Raw genomic sequence first — 13,836 nt, 5'->3', positions numbered from 1 at the left:
AAGGAATCATGTGTAGATCAACACCGAGGCTTAGTGTAGCTCCTCCTTACATTCCTGGAAATTTAAATTATGAAAAGTATGTTGATCCATGGAAAACTAGATAAGATATTTTTTCAAAATAAAGATGTTTGTGTACCTTCAGCTTTGTTTTGTGTTGTTGTGTTGGCAAAGAGGACCGCTCAAACTAATGCGCATGTGTAAACTCCGTGGAGCACTAGAGCCTATTTGTATTGCTCAGAGAAAGTAATGAAGAAATAGTATCCTCAGTCGCTACCTTTAGCAAGACCATTTGAACATTACACAATCAACAAGAATAATACATACGACATGGTGCTCCATCATGTGCATTTTATTGCGAAAGAAACGTATGTGAAGGAGAACAACGACAATTCACCGGAGTCTCTCCGGTTTCTCTGCCTGATGCTATATGGTGTGCAGCTACGCTCCTAGCATCACTTGTTTTGCAACCAAGTTTAATCAGAATGAAGATCCGGTCAATGTGATGGCTTGCACGCCGGTGCACTTGGATTGTTATTGAGAATGTCAATGTGATGGCTTGCACGTCGGTGCACTTAGATTGTTATTGAAAATGTAACTTTTATGTAGCAACGATGCAGGCAGAGACGTAGTTAATATAAAAAAAAATTCAAATATCTTAGTACTACTGTCACGCACGCGTTGCCTGTCAGGCTGTCACGTCCACCGGATCGTAGCTAGTTTAATTATTAGCTGGGTAACGTGCCGGCCAGCATCGTGTAGGATGCCTCCCGCCGCCGCCGGCCGTCTCCATCGCCGCCTCCGCCAGCCGTGCGGCATGCTGCACCGGCGGCCGCGGCCTCTCCGCCCCGGCCTCCCGAGGCAGCTCGGCCCGGCACGTCGGGCAGTTGTTCCTGATCCGCAGCCAGGGGGCGATGCAGCCGGCGTGGTACCAGTGCGCGCACGGCAGCCGCACCACGGCCTGTCCTGCCGTGACCTCCTCCGTGCACACCGCGCACACCGACACGCCGGCCAGCCCCTCTGGCGCCACCATCGCCGCCGGCACCATCACGCGCTGGCCGTGGTCGTCCACGGGGAAGTGCTCTTCGTCGCGGCCGCCGTCATCCAGGACCACCAGCGGGTGCACCCCGAGTATGGTGGACAGCAGGAACCGCGCCGCGATCCAGTCCATCTCCCCATCCATTACTGGTATTATTCGTGTATTAGAGGATTTTACGGTGGAAAAGATAGAGATCAGAGATGTGAAGAGATGCAAAGTGATACGAGCTAGACCGGTGCTGTGGCTTTCTTATATAAAAGCGGTCCAAGCGGAGGTGGCGCGGATGGATATGTGGATATATATCAAAGGCGCGTGCGATCTGATCTGATCCAAGGACGCGACGGATAGCGACGTGTTGTTGACGTGGGCTAGCTGGACTGTGGGCGTGGAGACCAAAGTGGCGTGTTGGACGCGATCGGGCGTCGACGCCACGTAGAGGCCATGTCTGTGTTTTTCTGCTTGGATGAGGGCAGCTGCAGTGTGCTTACGAAGGAGGTGCAGAGATGAGAGAAAAAGGTAGTTGAGGTGCAAAACATTGGACCAGAGATGCTGGACTAGCGTCGTCTGATACCTGTGGCAACTTTGGGCATCTGAGGTATAGATTATTTTATTTATGTGTGTCAGAACTGCATGCTGCACTTGTGTTGCACTTGCCGCTCGACTGGAGGGAGATGCTTTCGTGGAGAGCAGTTGAGAAATATTTCAAGTAAACTATGGGACCTACCTGTGTGATCTACCTTAGTTCAAAGTAGCGTTGGAGAGAGATTTCAGAATTTAGCACCTCCCTCATGTGTCAGATTGTAGCACTCTTCGAAATACATTAAAGTTGCCCTAAAAACTCGACGACTCATGTTAGGGAACGTTGGAATTGGATCGAATAATTGGATGACTAGACCGTTACTTCGTACCAGTTGGGGCCAATGTTGCTCCATCAGCCCTGTTAAGCTCAACAAATGTGGGTAGTGGCTATTCTAATTTGCATGATTGGTTTCTTTTATTTTTGACTAGCCTATGGGACAGATTTAATTGTTTGGTTGGCTGCATCATAGCTGGACCCTTGATCACAAGAGCATCGGTTCAGAGAAACGAAAATGGTTTTTGTTTTCCCTCATGCCATTGCCGGACTCGCGAAACGCGAGCACTTACCCATATACTCACGTTGTTAATGCATGGTTAGGCTGACTCCAACGGAGCAGCCATCCGGCCAGGCAAAGTGAAAATGGCTGCCGCGCGGGTAGAATATGGCTTCCAACGTGCCAGCCAAAATCGCGGCAGGAGAGAGAAGCAGCGAAACTGGCTGCTGCTGTTCGCGCTAGCCATCGGTGTTGGGCCCACTCGTACCAACGGTAGCACGGCGGCTTCTCCCCGTCCCGCTCCCCCTCCGTCTCCATCGGTATCGCCTTCCCCTCCTCCCCGTAGGGTCGCGCCTAGCGACAACCGCCGGCGGCGCACTTCCCTCCTCCCCGCCTCGACCGCCGCCGGCGCGTATCCTGTCCTCCTCGCCTCGGCCACCGACGCGCCTTCCCCTCCTCCCTGCAGGGTCGCGCCCAGCGACCACTTCACCGCCGCCTGCGCACTTTCGTCCTCCCCGCCTCGACCGCTGCCGGGGCGCATCCCGTCCTCCTCACCTTGGTCACCGACGCGCGGACAAGGTGCTATCTTTCTCCCTGACCCTTTGCCTTCTTCCTGCTTCCATGTTGCGATGATTTGTGCGTAGAGCCGTAGATCTGGGGGAGGCAGCGACAGCCGTGGCAGTGCCCTTGCACAACTGTACCTTCGTTGTACTTGATGGATTTCCGGTCGATGCTGCTTGCGGCAGGGGCATAGGATGTGATTGTGTTGGATTTCCTTCGATTTCCTTCGATTTAGATCTGGGCACGATTTCCTTCGTTGTAGTTGATGGACCTTGACCATGTGGATGTATATACTATTTTGCTAAGCACAAAACTGCAACTATGGTGATTATGAAATTTGCAACTATTTTATTGGCTGAAATGTGATATTCTAATTGTGTAGGATGATTGTGTATGTTTCTAATGAGTAAATATGAAGTAATCAGAATTATAGAGGAAAGGTTACTAACCATGTGAGCAAATATGAAGTAATCTGAGTTGTGTAACCTGTACTTTCAGTTTCAATTTCAGTTTCACTGCATCTTTGTGGCCTCTGATGCTGATTGTGTTCGATTTCCTTTGATTTAGATGTGGGCACGATTTCGTTCGATTTAGTTCGTATGCCCTACTTGCTTGCAATAATGGAGTCAATTATTTAACAAAGTATACATTCTTTATTTCAGGCTGGAGAACCAATTCAATTACATGTTTCAGGGTGGTCCATCTCAAGGAGGTGACAATTCCAATGAGTTGTCATTACCTCTGCCATCAACCATAAGGGAACTAGAGAAGGTATGTTTCCTTCCTAATTTGGATTTTGCATACCGTACTTTTTATGGTTCACTAATCACATCTCTGTTTTTTTTCAGTACAACCTTAACGGCGCATTTAGTGGATCAATGCATAACATGGGTGTACCAACTCAGCCTGCAAGTCCTCTTGTCAATGCATCGTTTCGTCCTGCTCCCACCGCGGACCCAGAGGTTGAAGAGGTCGATGGAACCCAAGTCTCAAACAATAAGGGGAAGAAGAGGGTTGCCCAGCGAGAAAGGTCATTCACCCACGAGGAAGACAGGGCAATCTGCTCAGCATTTCTGCATGTTAGCAAGGACCCTATTATCGGTAAGCTGTAGCCGATGACTTAAGTACTCCACTTTTCCATTGTCAAGCCTTTTATGAGACATGCTATTTAACGTTACCACTACAGGAACCAACCAAACTTCTGCTGGGTACTACACGAGAATGCATTGACACTTCGTGGACAACAATGGAGTGAGTACAAATAGGACTAAGGTTTCAATAGAAAACCGGTGGGGAACAATTCAGAAGGCCGTCAACAAGTTTTGTGGCTTTTATGACGCTATCGAAAGGAGGAATCAAAGTGGCAAGAATGAGCAGGACAGGGTAAACCATTTTAAACATTTATTCAGTTGTTATGTTGATTGTTGTGCACAATGAATGTTTCTTTGGTTTGGACAGATTAATGATGCCATCAGGATGTACGAAGAAATCGAGCCATGGCCATTCCATCACTGTTGGCTCATTCTGCGAGGAGAGCTGAAGTGGCACGCGAGGATGGTGGAATGTAACATGGCTCAAAGAGTTAACCAAAGGCCTGCCCCGAAATGCTCCGAAACAGAAACATATTCTGTGCAAGCTGAAAGTACACTCCCAGACAGACCTGAACGAAGAGACAGCGCCAAGAAGAGAGCCCGGATAATGGCTGATACCTCATCGTCAAGTGCAGCAATGGAAATGCTGCAGAAGATGCATGATAGAGGAGAGAAGAACGATGTAAAGGAAGATCAACTTAGGCACGAAATGTTCAAGATGGAGAGAGAGAGAGAGGCTTGAGCTACAGAAGCTAAACTGGGAGAAGAAATGGGTTGCCTGGGAGAAGAAATGGGCAGTAATGGAGTCCAATGCCATGACACGACAGAATGAGTATGAGTTGAACCAATGGAACGCGGATCTTATGGTCATGTCGCAAGATCTTGACAAGTTAGCTCCACCACTGCGTGCGATGTATCCGCAGAAACAGGGGGAGATCATGAAGAGGAGAGGCATCTCCACCCCTCCAACTAGTGATTCCTGAGTGTTTGTAAGCTGTTAGTTTGTAAGCTGTTTGAGGCTTGAGACCAGAGTGTTCGACTATGTTTATTCGTATTCGACTATTTTTATAAGATGTTTGTGTGTTATTTACAGAACTATATTTTGGTAAAGCTGTTTGTCAGTTATTTACACAACTATATTTTGGTAAAGCTGTTTGTGAGCTCTTTACAGATGCTAAACCAGAAATATATACCACATTATATCATTAACTGCAGAGTACTAAAAGAGAATTATTACATAACTATTATATCACAACTAAAAGAGAACTATTACATAACTATTACATCATTATTAACGCAGAGTTCCATGTTCCTGCCGGCCCTGTCTATTTGCAAAAGGTCCTGCATCGTTGCCATAGAGAAACCAAATGTGCTCCATGAGGTCTCGTTGCAATCTGTTAGACGTGGCCTTGTCACGAATTTTGGTGGACGAATTAATCAACTGAGAAATTTCTGGCACATCTCTATTCTGAGAAATCGGTGGGTCTGAAGACATCTCAAACTCCTGGTGATTGTTGTACAAATTTCTCTCATCTTCAATCACCATGTTGTGTAGAATAACACAAACACGCATGATGTCGTTTAGATCACTTTGGCTCCACAACCTACCAGGGTTATAAATTATCCTGAATCTGGACCGTAACCCCCCAAAAGTTCGTTCCACATCCTTCCTTACTGACTCCTGCCTTTCTGCATATACTCTCTCCTTTAGACTAATCGGCTCACTGTATGATTTTACCAACGTAGCCCAATCAGGGTATATTCTGTCGGCAAGATAGTAACACATGTTGTACTTGTTTCCATTAACATCAAACTCAAATTGCGGTCTTCGTCCTTCAGCGAGGTCGTCAAACGCCGGGGACCTATGAAGCACATTAATGTCATTATGGGACCCAGGCAATCCGAAATATGCATGCCAGATGCGCAAGTCCTGCGTAGCAACAGCCTCCAGAATTATGGTTGGTTTGCCTTTGTGCCCCTTGTACTGGCCATGCCACGCAGTCGGGCAGTTAGACCATTCCCAATGCATACAGTCAATGCTACCGATCATCCCAGGAAAACCTCTAGCTTCATTGACTCGTAAAATTATCTCAAGCTCACTTGCAGTTGGTGGCCTCAAGAAATCAGACTCATAAACAGCAATGACGGTTCTTGCAAATTGCTTCACAGTCTCAAGAACTATTGACTCGGCCATGCGGTATGTGTCGTCGAACGAATCAGCTGGACTGCCGTAGGCAAGCATCCTCATAGCCACAAGGCATTTATGAATGGGATGGAAACCACTGTGCTTGCAAGCATTCTCGCGTTGGAGAAAATATGAATTCTTCTCGGTAATCTTCTAGACCATGTCAAGGAATAAGGACTTTCTCATTCTAAACCTGTGCATGACAAGGCAATACATTGGCCATTAGTTTATGGAGCGTACCATCTCAAGAAATAAGGTAAAAGGGTGACAACTGACAATAGGAAAGGGTACATACCGCTGTCGAAAGTCCTCCGCGCTGTACAGAGGATCATCAACAAAATAATCCCTCATGATTTGTTCAAAAGCTGCTTCTCTATCACGACGCATAAATTAATGTCCTACAGCCGAACCACCCCTCTTACGTTTACAAGGATCTAACGAAGCCAAGACAATCGAAGTTGCCATGCATTGTTCATCTTTCTTCCTTTTATTATGCCAAAAAGTGATTCCTTCAGGCAACCAAGAAGACATGCTCGAGAAGTCTGTACAACATAGATCACACATTAAGTTCAGTACCACGGTCATTACAAATAACGTTATGAAATCATAAACAACTGGGGATATGTTCAAAGCATAAGCACAAATACAAAGGAGGTACTCAGCTACGATGTATTGAAATGTAAGCACAAATTCAGACCGGACCTTGAAGGAAACTAAGACTCCACAAGGATTAAGCAATACACTAGACTAAACCTCAATTAGCTCCTGTCTCGGTGGTCATGGCCTGGCCTGGAGATTGTGTGTGGAAGCAGAGCGCCGGTTCAAGGTCAAGCCCCAAAATCAAAGCAGAGTGCCGGTGCGGACCTACATCACTGGAGCCTGGAGGTGAGGGTCGTCCGATGACAAACGTGTGCCGAAGGCGGGAAATCTCTTGCCGGCCGCCGGAGTGTCGGGGTCGCCGATGCTTGGGTCACGGCGGCGGTCGCATGGAGGGCGAGAACTTCGCTGCTGTGGCGGCAACTGAAATGTTGAGCGAGGGAACTCCCGGCACTTTTCCTTTCCGTGGCGCAAACCAGGCTGGGCCAAAGTCTCCAGCTATTTTAGCTGGTCCGTTGGAAATAGCAGGCCCTGCTATTTCCAACGGACCAGCTCACAAACAGCTTTACCAAAATATAGTTGTGTAAGTAACTGACAAACAGCTTTACCAAAATATAGTTCTGTAAATAACACACAAACATCTTATAAAAATAGTCGAATACAACTCAAGCCTCAAACAGCTTACAAACTAACAGCTTACAAACACTCAGGAATCACTAGTTGGAGGGGTGGAGATGCCTCTCCTCTTCATGATCTCCCCCTGTTTCTGCGGATACATTGCACGCAGTGGTGGAGCTAACTTGTCAAGATCCTGCGACATGACCATAAGATCCGCGTTCCATTGGTTCAACTCATACTCATTCTATCATGTCATGGCATTGGACTCCATTACTGCCCATTTCTTCTCCCAGGCAACCCATTTCTTCTCCCAGTTTAGCTTCTGCAGCTCAAGCCTCTCTCTCTCCATCTTGAACATTTCGTGCCTAAGTTGATCTTCCTTTACATCGTTCTTCTCTCCTCTATCATGCATCTTCTGCAGCATTTCCATTGTTGCACTTGACGATGAGGTATCAGCCATTATCCGGGCTCTCTTCTTGGTGCTGTCCCTTCGTTCAGGTCTGTCTGGGAGTGTACTTTCAGCCTGCACAGAACATGTTTCTGTTTCGGAGCATTTTGGGGCAGGCCTTTGGTTAACTCTTTGAGCCATGTTACATTCCACCATCCTCGCGTGCCACTTCAGCTCTCCTCGCAGAATGAGCCAACAGTGATGGAATTGCCATGGCTCGATTTCTTCGTACATCCTGATGGCATCATTAATCTGTCCAAACCAAAGAAACATTCATTGTGCGCAACAATCAACAAAACAAATGAATAAATATTTAAAATGGTTTACCCTGTCCTGCTCATTCTTGCCACTTTGATTCCTCCTTTCGATAGCGTCATAAAAGCCACAAAACTTGTTGACGGCCTTCTAAATTGTTCCCCACCGGTTTTCTATTGAAACCTTAGTCCTATTTGTACTCACTCCATTGTTGTCCACGAAGTGTCGATGCATTCTCGTGTAGTACCCAGCAGAAGTTTGGTTGGTTCCTGTAGCGGCAACGTTAAATAGCATGTCTCGTAAAGGCTTGACAATGGAAAAATGGAGTACTTAAGTCATCGGCTACAGCTTACCGATAATAGGGTCCTTGCTAACATGCAGAAATGCTGAGCAGATTGCCCTATCTTCCTCATGGGTGAATGACCTTCCTCGCTGGGCAACCCTCTTCTTCCCCTTATTGTTTGAGACTTGGGTTCCATCGACCTCTTCAACCTCTGGGTCCTCGGTGGGAGCAAGATGAAACGATGCATTGACAAGAGGACTTGCAGGCTGAGTTGGTACACCCATGTTATGCATTGATCCACTAAATGCACCGTTAAGGTTGTACTGAAAAAAATAGAGATGTGATTAGTGAACCATAAAAAGTACGGTATGCAAAATCCAAATTAGGAAGGAAACATACCTTCTCAAGTTATACCTTCTCAAGTTCCCTTATGGTTGACGGCAGAGGTAATGACAACTCATTGGAATTGTCACCTCCTTGAGATGGACCACCCTGAAACATGTAATTGAATTGGTTCTCCAACCTGAAATAATGAGTATATACTTTGTTAAATAATTGACTCCATTACTGCAAGCAAGTAGGGCATACGAACTAAATTGAACGAAATCGTGCCCACATCTAAATCAAAGGAAATCGAACACAATCAGCATCAGAGGCCACAAAAGATGCAGTGAAACTGAAATTGAAACTGAAAATACAGGTTACACAACTCAGATTACTTCATATTTGCTCACATGGTTAGTAACCTTTCCTCTATAATTCTGATTACTTCATATTTACTCATTAGAAACATACACAATCATCCTACACAATTAGAATATCACATTTCAGCCAATAAAATAGTTGCAAATTTCATAATCACCATAGTTGCAGTTTTGTGCTTAGCAAAATAGTATATACATCCACATGGTCAAGGTCCATCAACTACAACGAAGGAAATCGTGCCCAGATCTAAATCGAAGGAAATCCAACACAATCACATCCTATGCCCCCGCCGCAAGCAGCATCGACCGGAAATCCATCAAGTACAATGAAGGTACAGTTGTGCAAGGGCACTGCCACGGCTGTCGCTGCCTCCCCCAGATCTACGGCTCTACGCACAAATCATCGCAACATGGAAGCAGGAAGAAGGCAAAGGGTCAGGGAGGAAGATAGCACCTTGTCTGCGCGTCGGTGACCGAGGTGAGGAGGACGGGATGCGCGCCGGCGGCGGTCGAGGTGGGGAGGATGAAAGTGCGCCGGCGGCGGTGAAGTGGTCGCTGGGCGCGACCCTGCGGGGAGGAGGGGAAGGTGCGTCGGTGGCCGAGGCGAGGAGGACGGGATGCGCCGGCGGCGGTCGAGGTGGGGAGGAGGGAAGTGCGCCGCCAGCGGTTGTCGCTAGGCGCGACCCTACGGGGAGGAGGGGAAGGCGATACCGATGGAGACGGAGGGGGAGCGGGACGAGGAGAAGCCGCCGTGCTACCATTGGTACGAGTGGGCCCAACACCGAAGGCTAGCGCGAACAGTAGCAGCCAGTTTTGCTGCTTCTCTCTCCTGCCGCAATTTTGGCTGGCCCAAATGGCTGGCCGTTGGAAGCCACATTCTCGCACTACAGTACCCGCGCGGTAGGCATTTTCGCTTTGACTGGCCGGATGGCTACTCCGTTGGAGTCAGCCTTAGGCACAAATTAAATGAGACTAGTTAACATGTTCGTACGTTGCTACGGGAGCCATATAAGTATATTAATTAGTATATAAATATATATATTATACATCATATATATTTTATAATAGTACGTGTCGGTTGAGGAATTCAGTTTTTTTTCTATTTTACTCGCAAAACGCTAATTCTAAATGGGTTCGGACCCTTAACTCAACGTACGGTTACCCAGATTCCGATTAGGACTCTAATTGATGGACGAAGGAATCATTGATTGCTTTACTAATAGTAGAGATTACCGTATTTTAAATACTATTAATGAGTACTTAATGAATCTAGAGCTGTAAGATAATAGTTACACAAATAAATACCATGTTAAGGATTATTTTTTTTGTCTCACACAACATGTCCTCGAGCGAGCCATCAAACACCATATCACCTTAGGTAGAAATACAGATACAGCCAACCAAATCAAGAAGCATTGCATACGCCCGGCCTTGCACACACATATGAGCCATCCCAGGGCATGCATGTAACCAATCAGGTTCTATATATTGGTCATTTGACTACAAAGAATAATATGATCAGTTTTAAAATTTGACTACAAACCATTATTTTGATACTTTGTAAACACTTCTCTAATCGCTTTTGATACCATCAAAACTTTTTTTATAAAAATACCATAAAGACGCAAATACATTCAAAACCAAACAACCTCATTCTACTCATAAAATCCTTCTCTAGTCACTACAACAAACCATCTAATCTATGACGAATTTCGAGTGACCGTTCATAATAAATGTCACAAATAGGGTAAGATTTGTGACTTTTTAACATTTCATCACGGATCTGCGAGAGGGCCAATTTGGGCCCGATTTTAGTGATGGAACTCTATGAAACGTCATAGAGTGGGGAACAGAAATCGTCACAAACTGCGCCAATCCATATCCCAAATCACCTGAGTTAGCCCATATGTCCAAAAAATAAGAAAAAAATAAGTAAGGAGGGATCGAACCTGGTTCTCCAACTAGAAGCTCCATTCACCAAATCGCATAAACCAGTGTATGGTTTGATATTTTCCTTTATTACTTCAAATAAACAATCATAGTTTCTCATCTAAATCTCAGATCTCACGAAGTTGACTGCCGAGAAGACTCCTCTGTTCACGCGGCCGACGGCAGAGTTGGCGACACCAGCGGATGCTCGTTTCGGGGAAGCGCCTATTGCGCGGCGAGGAGAGGTGGATCTATGTAGGGGGCCCCTTCTCCAATTGCCTTTGGGGTGCGGCATCCTGCATCATCGCCGGCGGCCCACGGCCATTGCAGCACCAACAAGAGGAGCCATTACAGCGGACTTCTTCTCCATCTCAACACTGCAGCCTTCTTCCCCATCTCGGCGCCATACCTGTCGTTGATTTCTTCCTCAGCTCAGCACCAGCCAGCAGCAGAGGTATGTGTCTGCCCTTTTTTTTCTTGGTTCTATTAAACGTACCATGTACACATTTGTGGATTTATGAATTTTTTTTGCAAAATTTGTTCAGATGGATGGAAGTTGGGTGCACTGTACATTGTTTTCAGATGAATACATCAATGGTGTCAACAAATTCACGAACTTCATTCTAGAGAAATTTGGTGAAGAAGCTGAAATACTATGCCCATATAGTAGACGTCATAACTAAAAAGATCTGCATCAGTCCATTGTGCATAAGCACATTATGGCAGAACCGCCTGAATTAACCCGGCTCAAGTGCACTAACCATTGTTCATAGATGAACCGACTACCATGCACTTCAAACGGAGTGATCCGACATTCTGTCGGGTAAATCCTGATACGACCACTTAAGATTTCAATCGAAACAAAGCGTGCACATAACTCGCACGAAGGCAAGTCCAGAGATTACAATATTCCATAGCTTTTATCTCACAAGTCTAGCATCAATTGTTACAAGTCGAGTTCACCAAATGAGTACTTTAGAGTTCAACATAAAACTTTATTCAGAGATTAAGAGTAGAGGAAAGAAAATACGATCATCTAGCGTCGATCTGGATACCACGATGAAGCCCATACGTGGTATCACTTGGCAGAGTCATTGTTGGCCGGGGACGGATCCCACTCCATGGACTAACTAGTCGACAAAGTATACGGCCAAGTCAAACCAGCTATCATATCTTCAAAAGACCCACTTGAAAATATTGCCACAAGCAAGGCTGTGTATACTAATACTCAACAAGGCTTACCCGACCAGTGGTATATAAATACCGGCTACTAAGCATGCATGGCTCTAAGGTTCTGGGGTTTTCTTTTTATTAAAAAGCAACAAAGAGTAAGTCCTTAATTTTCATATTTTAGCTTTCAATATTCTAGTTCATTTAACCAATATAGGTGAGCGTCTATCTCTAAGCAAACATGGTGGAAAAATATTTAATCATCCAACAAGTTTCATCATAGCCATAGTTCCTCTTGTTACTCTATGTGGCAGAAGTGTTAAGCAGTCTCAATTACCATGAGAAATGGATGATTCAAATCGAATTTCTTAACCTTGCAAGGTAAACCTAAACACATGACACGTGGTTACTCACAGAGTCACACGTGCAACTTTTACGGACGACAAGAGGTCCACTGTCCTCGAGTACAAGAGGTCCACGAACCACGGACGACGCCAGGCCATGACTGCTCTTGCACTCACCATTGGGCCCATGGGAACAGCGTCAAGACGGTGGGTGCTGTCCACGCACTGGTTCAATTAGGTACTTAAGCTTACTGATTACCATACTCTTGGCATGTGGTTAGTACGTTCAAACGCTTAACCACCACTACCACACACTGCGGCCTTAGCATTTTTCACTACTCAGACGGGGTCTCAACCATGAGTACTTTACCATAGCCCCACCTGTCGACCTTATAGTTGCAGTATGTGCTAAAATATCCAACTCCTATAATTCTCCCGAGTGGCAGGAAACCACTCAACTTTTACAGTACCTATTAGCAGAGCAGCTACTCGAACTTCTTGTTCTAGTATTCATTACATTGGTGCCTAGGATCATGCAGCTAGGGTTCTAATCAACTCCTATGAACTTAAATGCGGGGATAGAAAGGAACAACAGTTGCATAAATTAAATACTGGGATCATGCACCGGGGTTTGCCTTCTTGAGCAAAACTAGTCGGGGGTTCTACCGAACGTTGGTTCGGGTCTTTAGCAAATTCTGTTATATTCTCCTGAGCTTTGCACTGCTCACTCTCGGACTCGGGCACCAGATTGTAGGTTCCGTCGGCGAGAGTAGTCGAGTTTATATGAATGCACATGTATGAGTGGTTTTACTAGTACAAGATAATAATTATTGCACTATAAAATAGTCGAAACTTAAGTTAAGTAGTCGAGCATTTTATTTTCTTTTCCCTGGGCAGTCATTTATCGAGTACTTATCTGGATTAACCGACTTCATTAAGTGAGCGAGTGGTTTTGCATGTTGTAAACGGTCATTTCCCAGAGGAAGCATTGGTTAACCAAAACTACTCATAGAGGTAGTTTCTGGGTTGAGATTTTTATGCAGAGCTCGTGCAAAACTACTCGTAGAGGTAGTTTCTGGTTGAGATTTTTAAGCAAAACTACTTGTATAGGTAATTTCTGATTGAGATTTTTATGCAAAACTACTCGTAGAGGTAGTTTGAAATTTTTTTATGCAGAGCTTGCTACTTAAGTGCAAACACACCATAAAAGTTTTAGCCATTTTTATTCAGCAGGTTAAACATGAAAAGATCATTAAACAACTATTGCTAGGATCAAGATCTATTTGCCCCGAACAAACCATGCAAGAATTGGCGCTCAACTTTCACTCAACAAACCTACTCGCATGAGTAGTCTACTGCATATTTTTGTAGATTTTTCCTATGCAAGAAATAGAGGCTAACATTTTAGTTTAAAAGGATCTAGCCTATCACAAAAGTACTCGAAACAACTTGTTGTGATTGGATTCGGACCATGAGATTTTTATGAAAGACTAAACTCTTAGTACTGAAGCTACCATCCAAATTTCATGAGCAGCTCTTTCA

The 13,836-nt window shown here is 45.4% G+C and overlaps 2 protein-coding genes and 2 pseudogenes across 2 annotated transcripts; 1 reads left to right on the top strand and 3 right to left on the bottom strand.

Annotated features, from left to right (window-relative positions):
• Positions 1-328: 328 nt before the first annotated feature.
• LOC112879558 (E3 ubiquitin-protein ligase RNF181-like) lies at positions 329-1,323 on the bottom strand. Its single transcript, XM_025943834.1, has one exon. The coding sequence runs from the start codon at positions 1,178-1,180 to the stop codon at positions 719-721; it is 462 nt and encodes a 153-aa protein (XP_025799619.1). The 5' UTR covers positions 1,181-1,323; the 3' UTR covers positions 329-718.
• Positions 1,324-2,255: 932 nt separating this feature from the next.
• LOC112880950 lies at positions 2,256-4,744 on the top strand (annotated as a pseudogene).
• A 308-nt stretch (positions 4,745-5,052) lies between these two features.
• LOC112880949 lies at positions 5,053-6,009 on the bottom strand. The gene has a single exon (XM_025945678.1). It carries the CDS (start codon positions 6,007-6,009, stop codon positions 5,053-5,055), a length of 957 nt encoding a protein of 318 aa, XP_025801463.1.
• A 1,240-nt stretch (positions 6,010-7,249) lies between these two features.
• The window catches only part of LOC112880948, a 60,208-nt pseudogene continuing 53,621 nt past the window's right edge, over positions 7,250-13,836 (bottom strand).

The sequence above is a fragment of the Panicum hallii genome, chromosome 2 (genome assembly GCF_002211085.1).
Source record: "Panicum hallii strain FIL2 chromosome 2, PHallii_v3.1, whole genome shotgun sequence".
Lineage (NCBI taxonomy): Eukaryota > Viridiplantae > Streptophyta > Magnoliopsida > Poales > Poaceae > Panicum > Panicum hallii.
The sequence above is the reverse complement of the archived record's forward strand: the minus strand, read 5'-3'. Positions and strand labels throughout refer to the sequence as shown.

What these genes read in the sequence shown, in the direction of transcription:
- LOC112879558 (XM_025943834.1), bottom strand. Translation starts at nt 1,180, where the DNA reads ATGGATGGGGAGATGGACTGGATCGCGGCGCGGTTCCTGCTGTCCACC.
- LOC112880949 (XM_025945678.1), bottom strand. Translation starts at nt 6,009, where the DNA reads ATGAGGATGCTTGCCTACGGCAGTCCAGCTGATTCGTTCGACGACACA.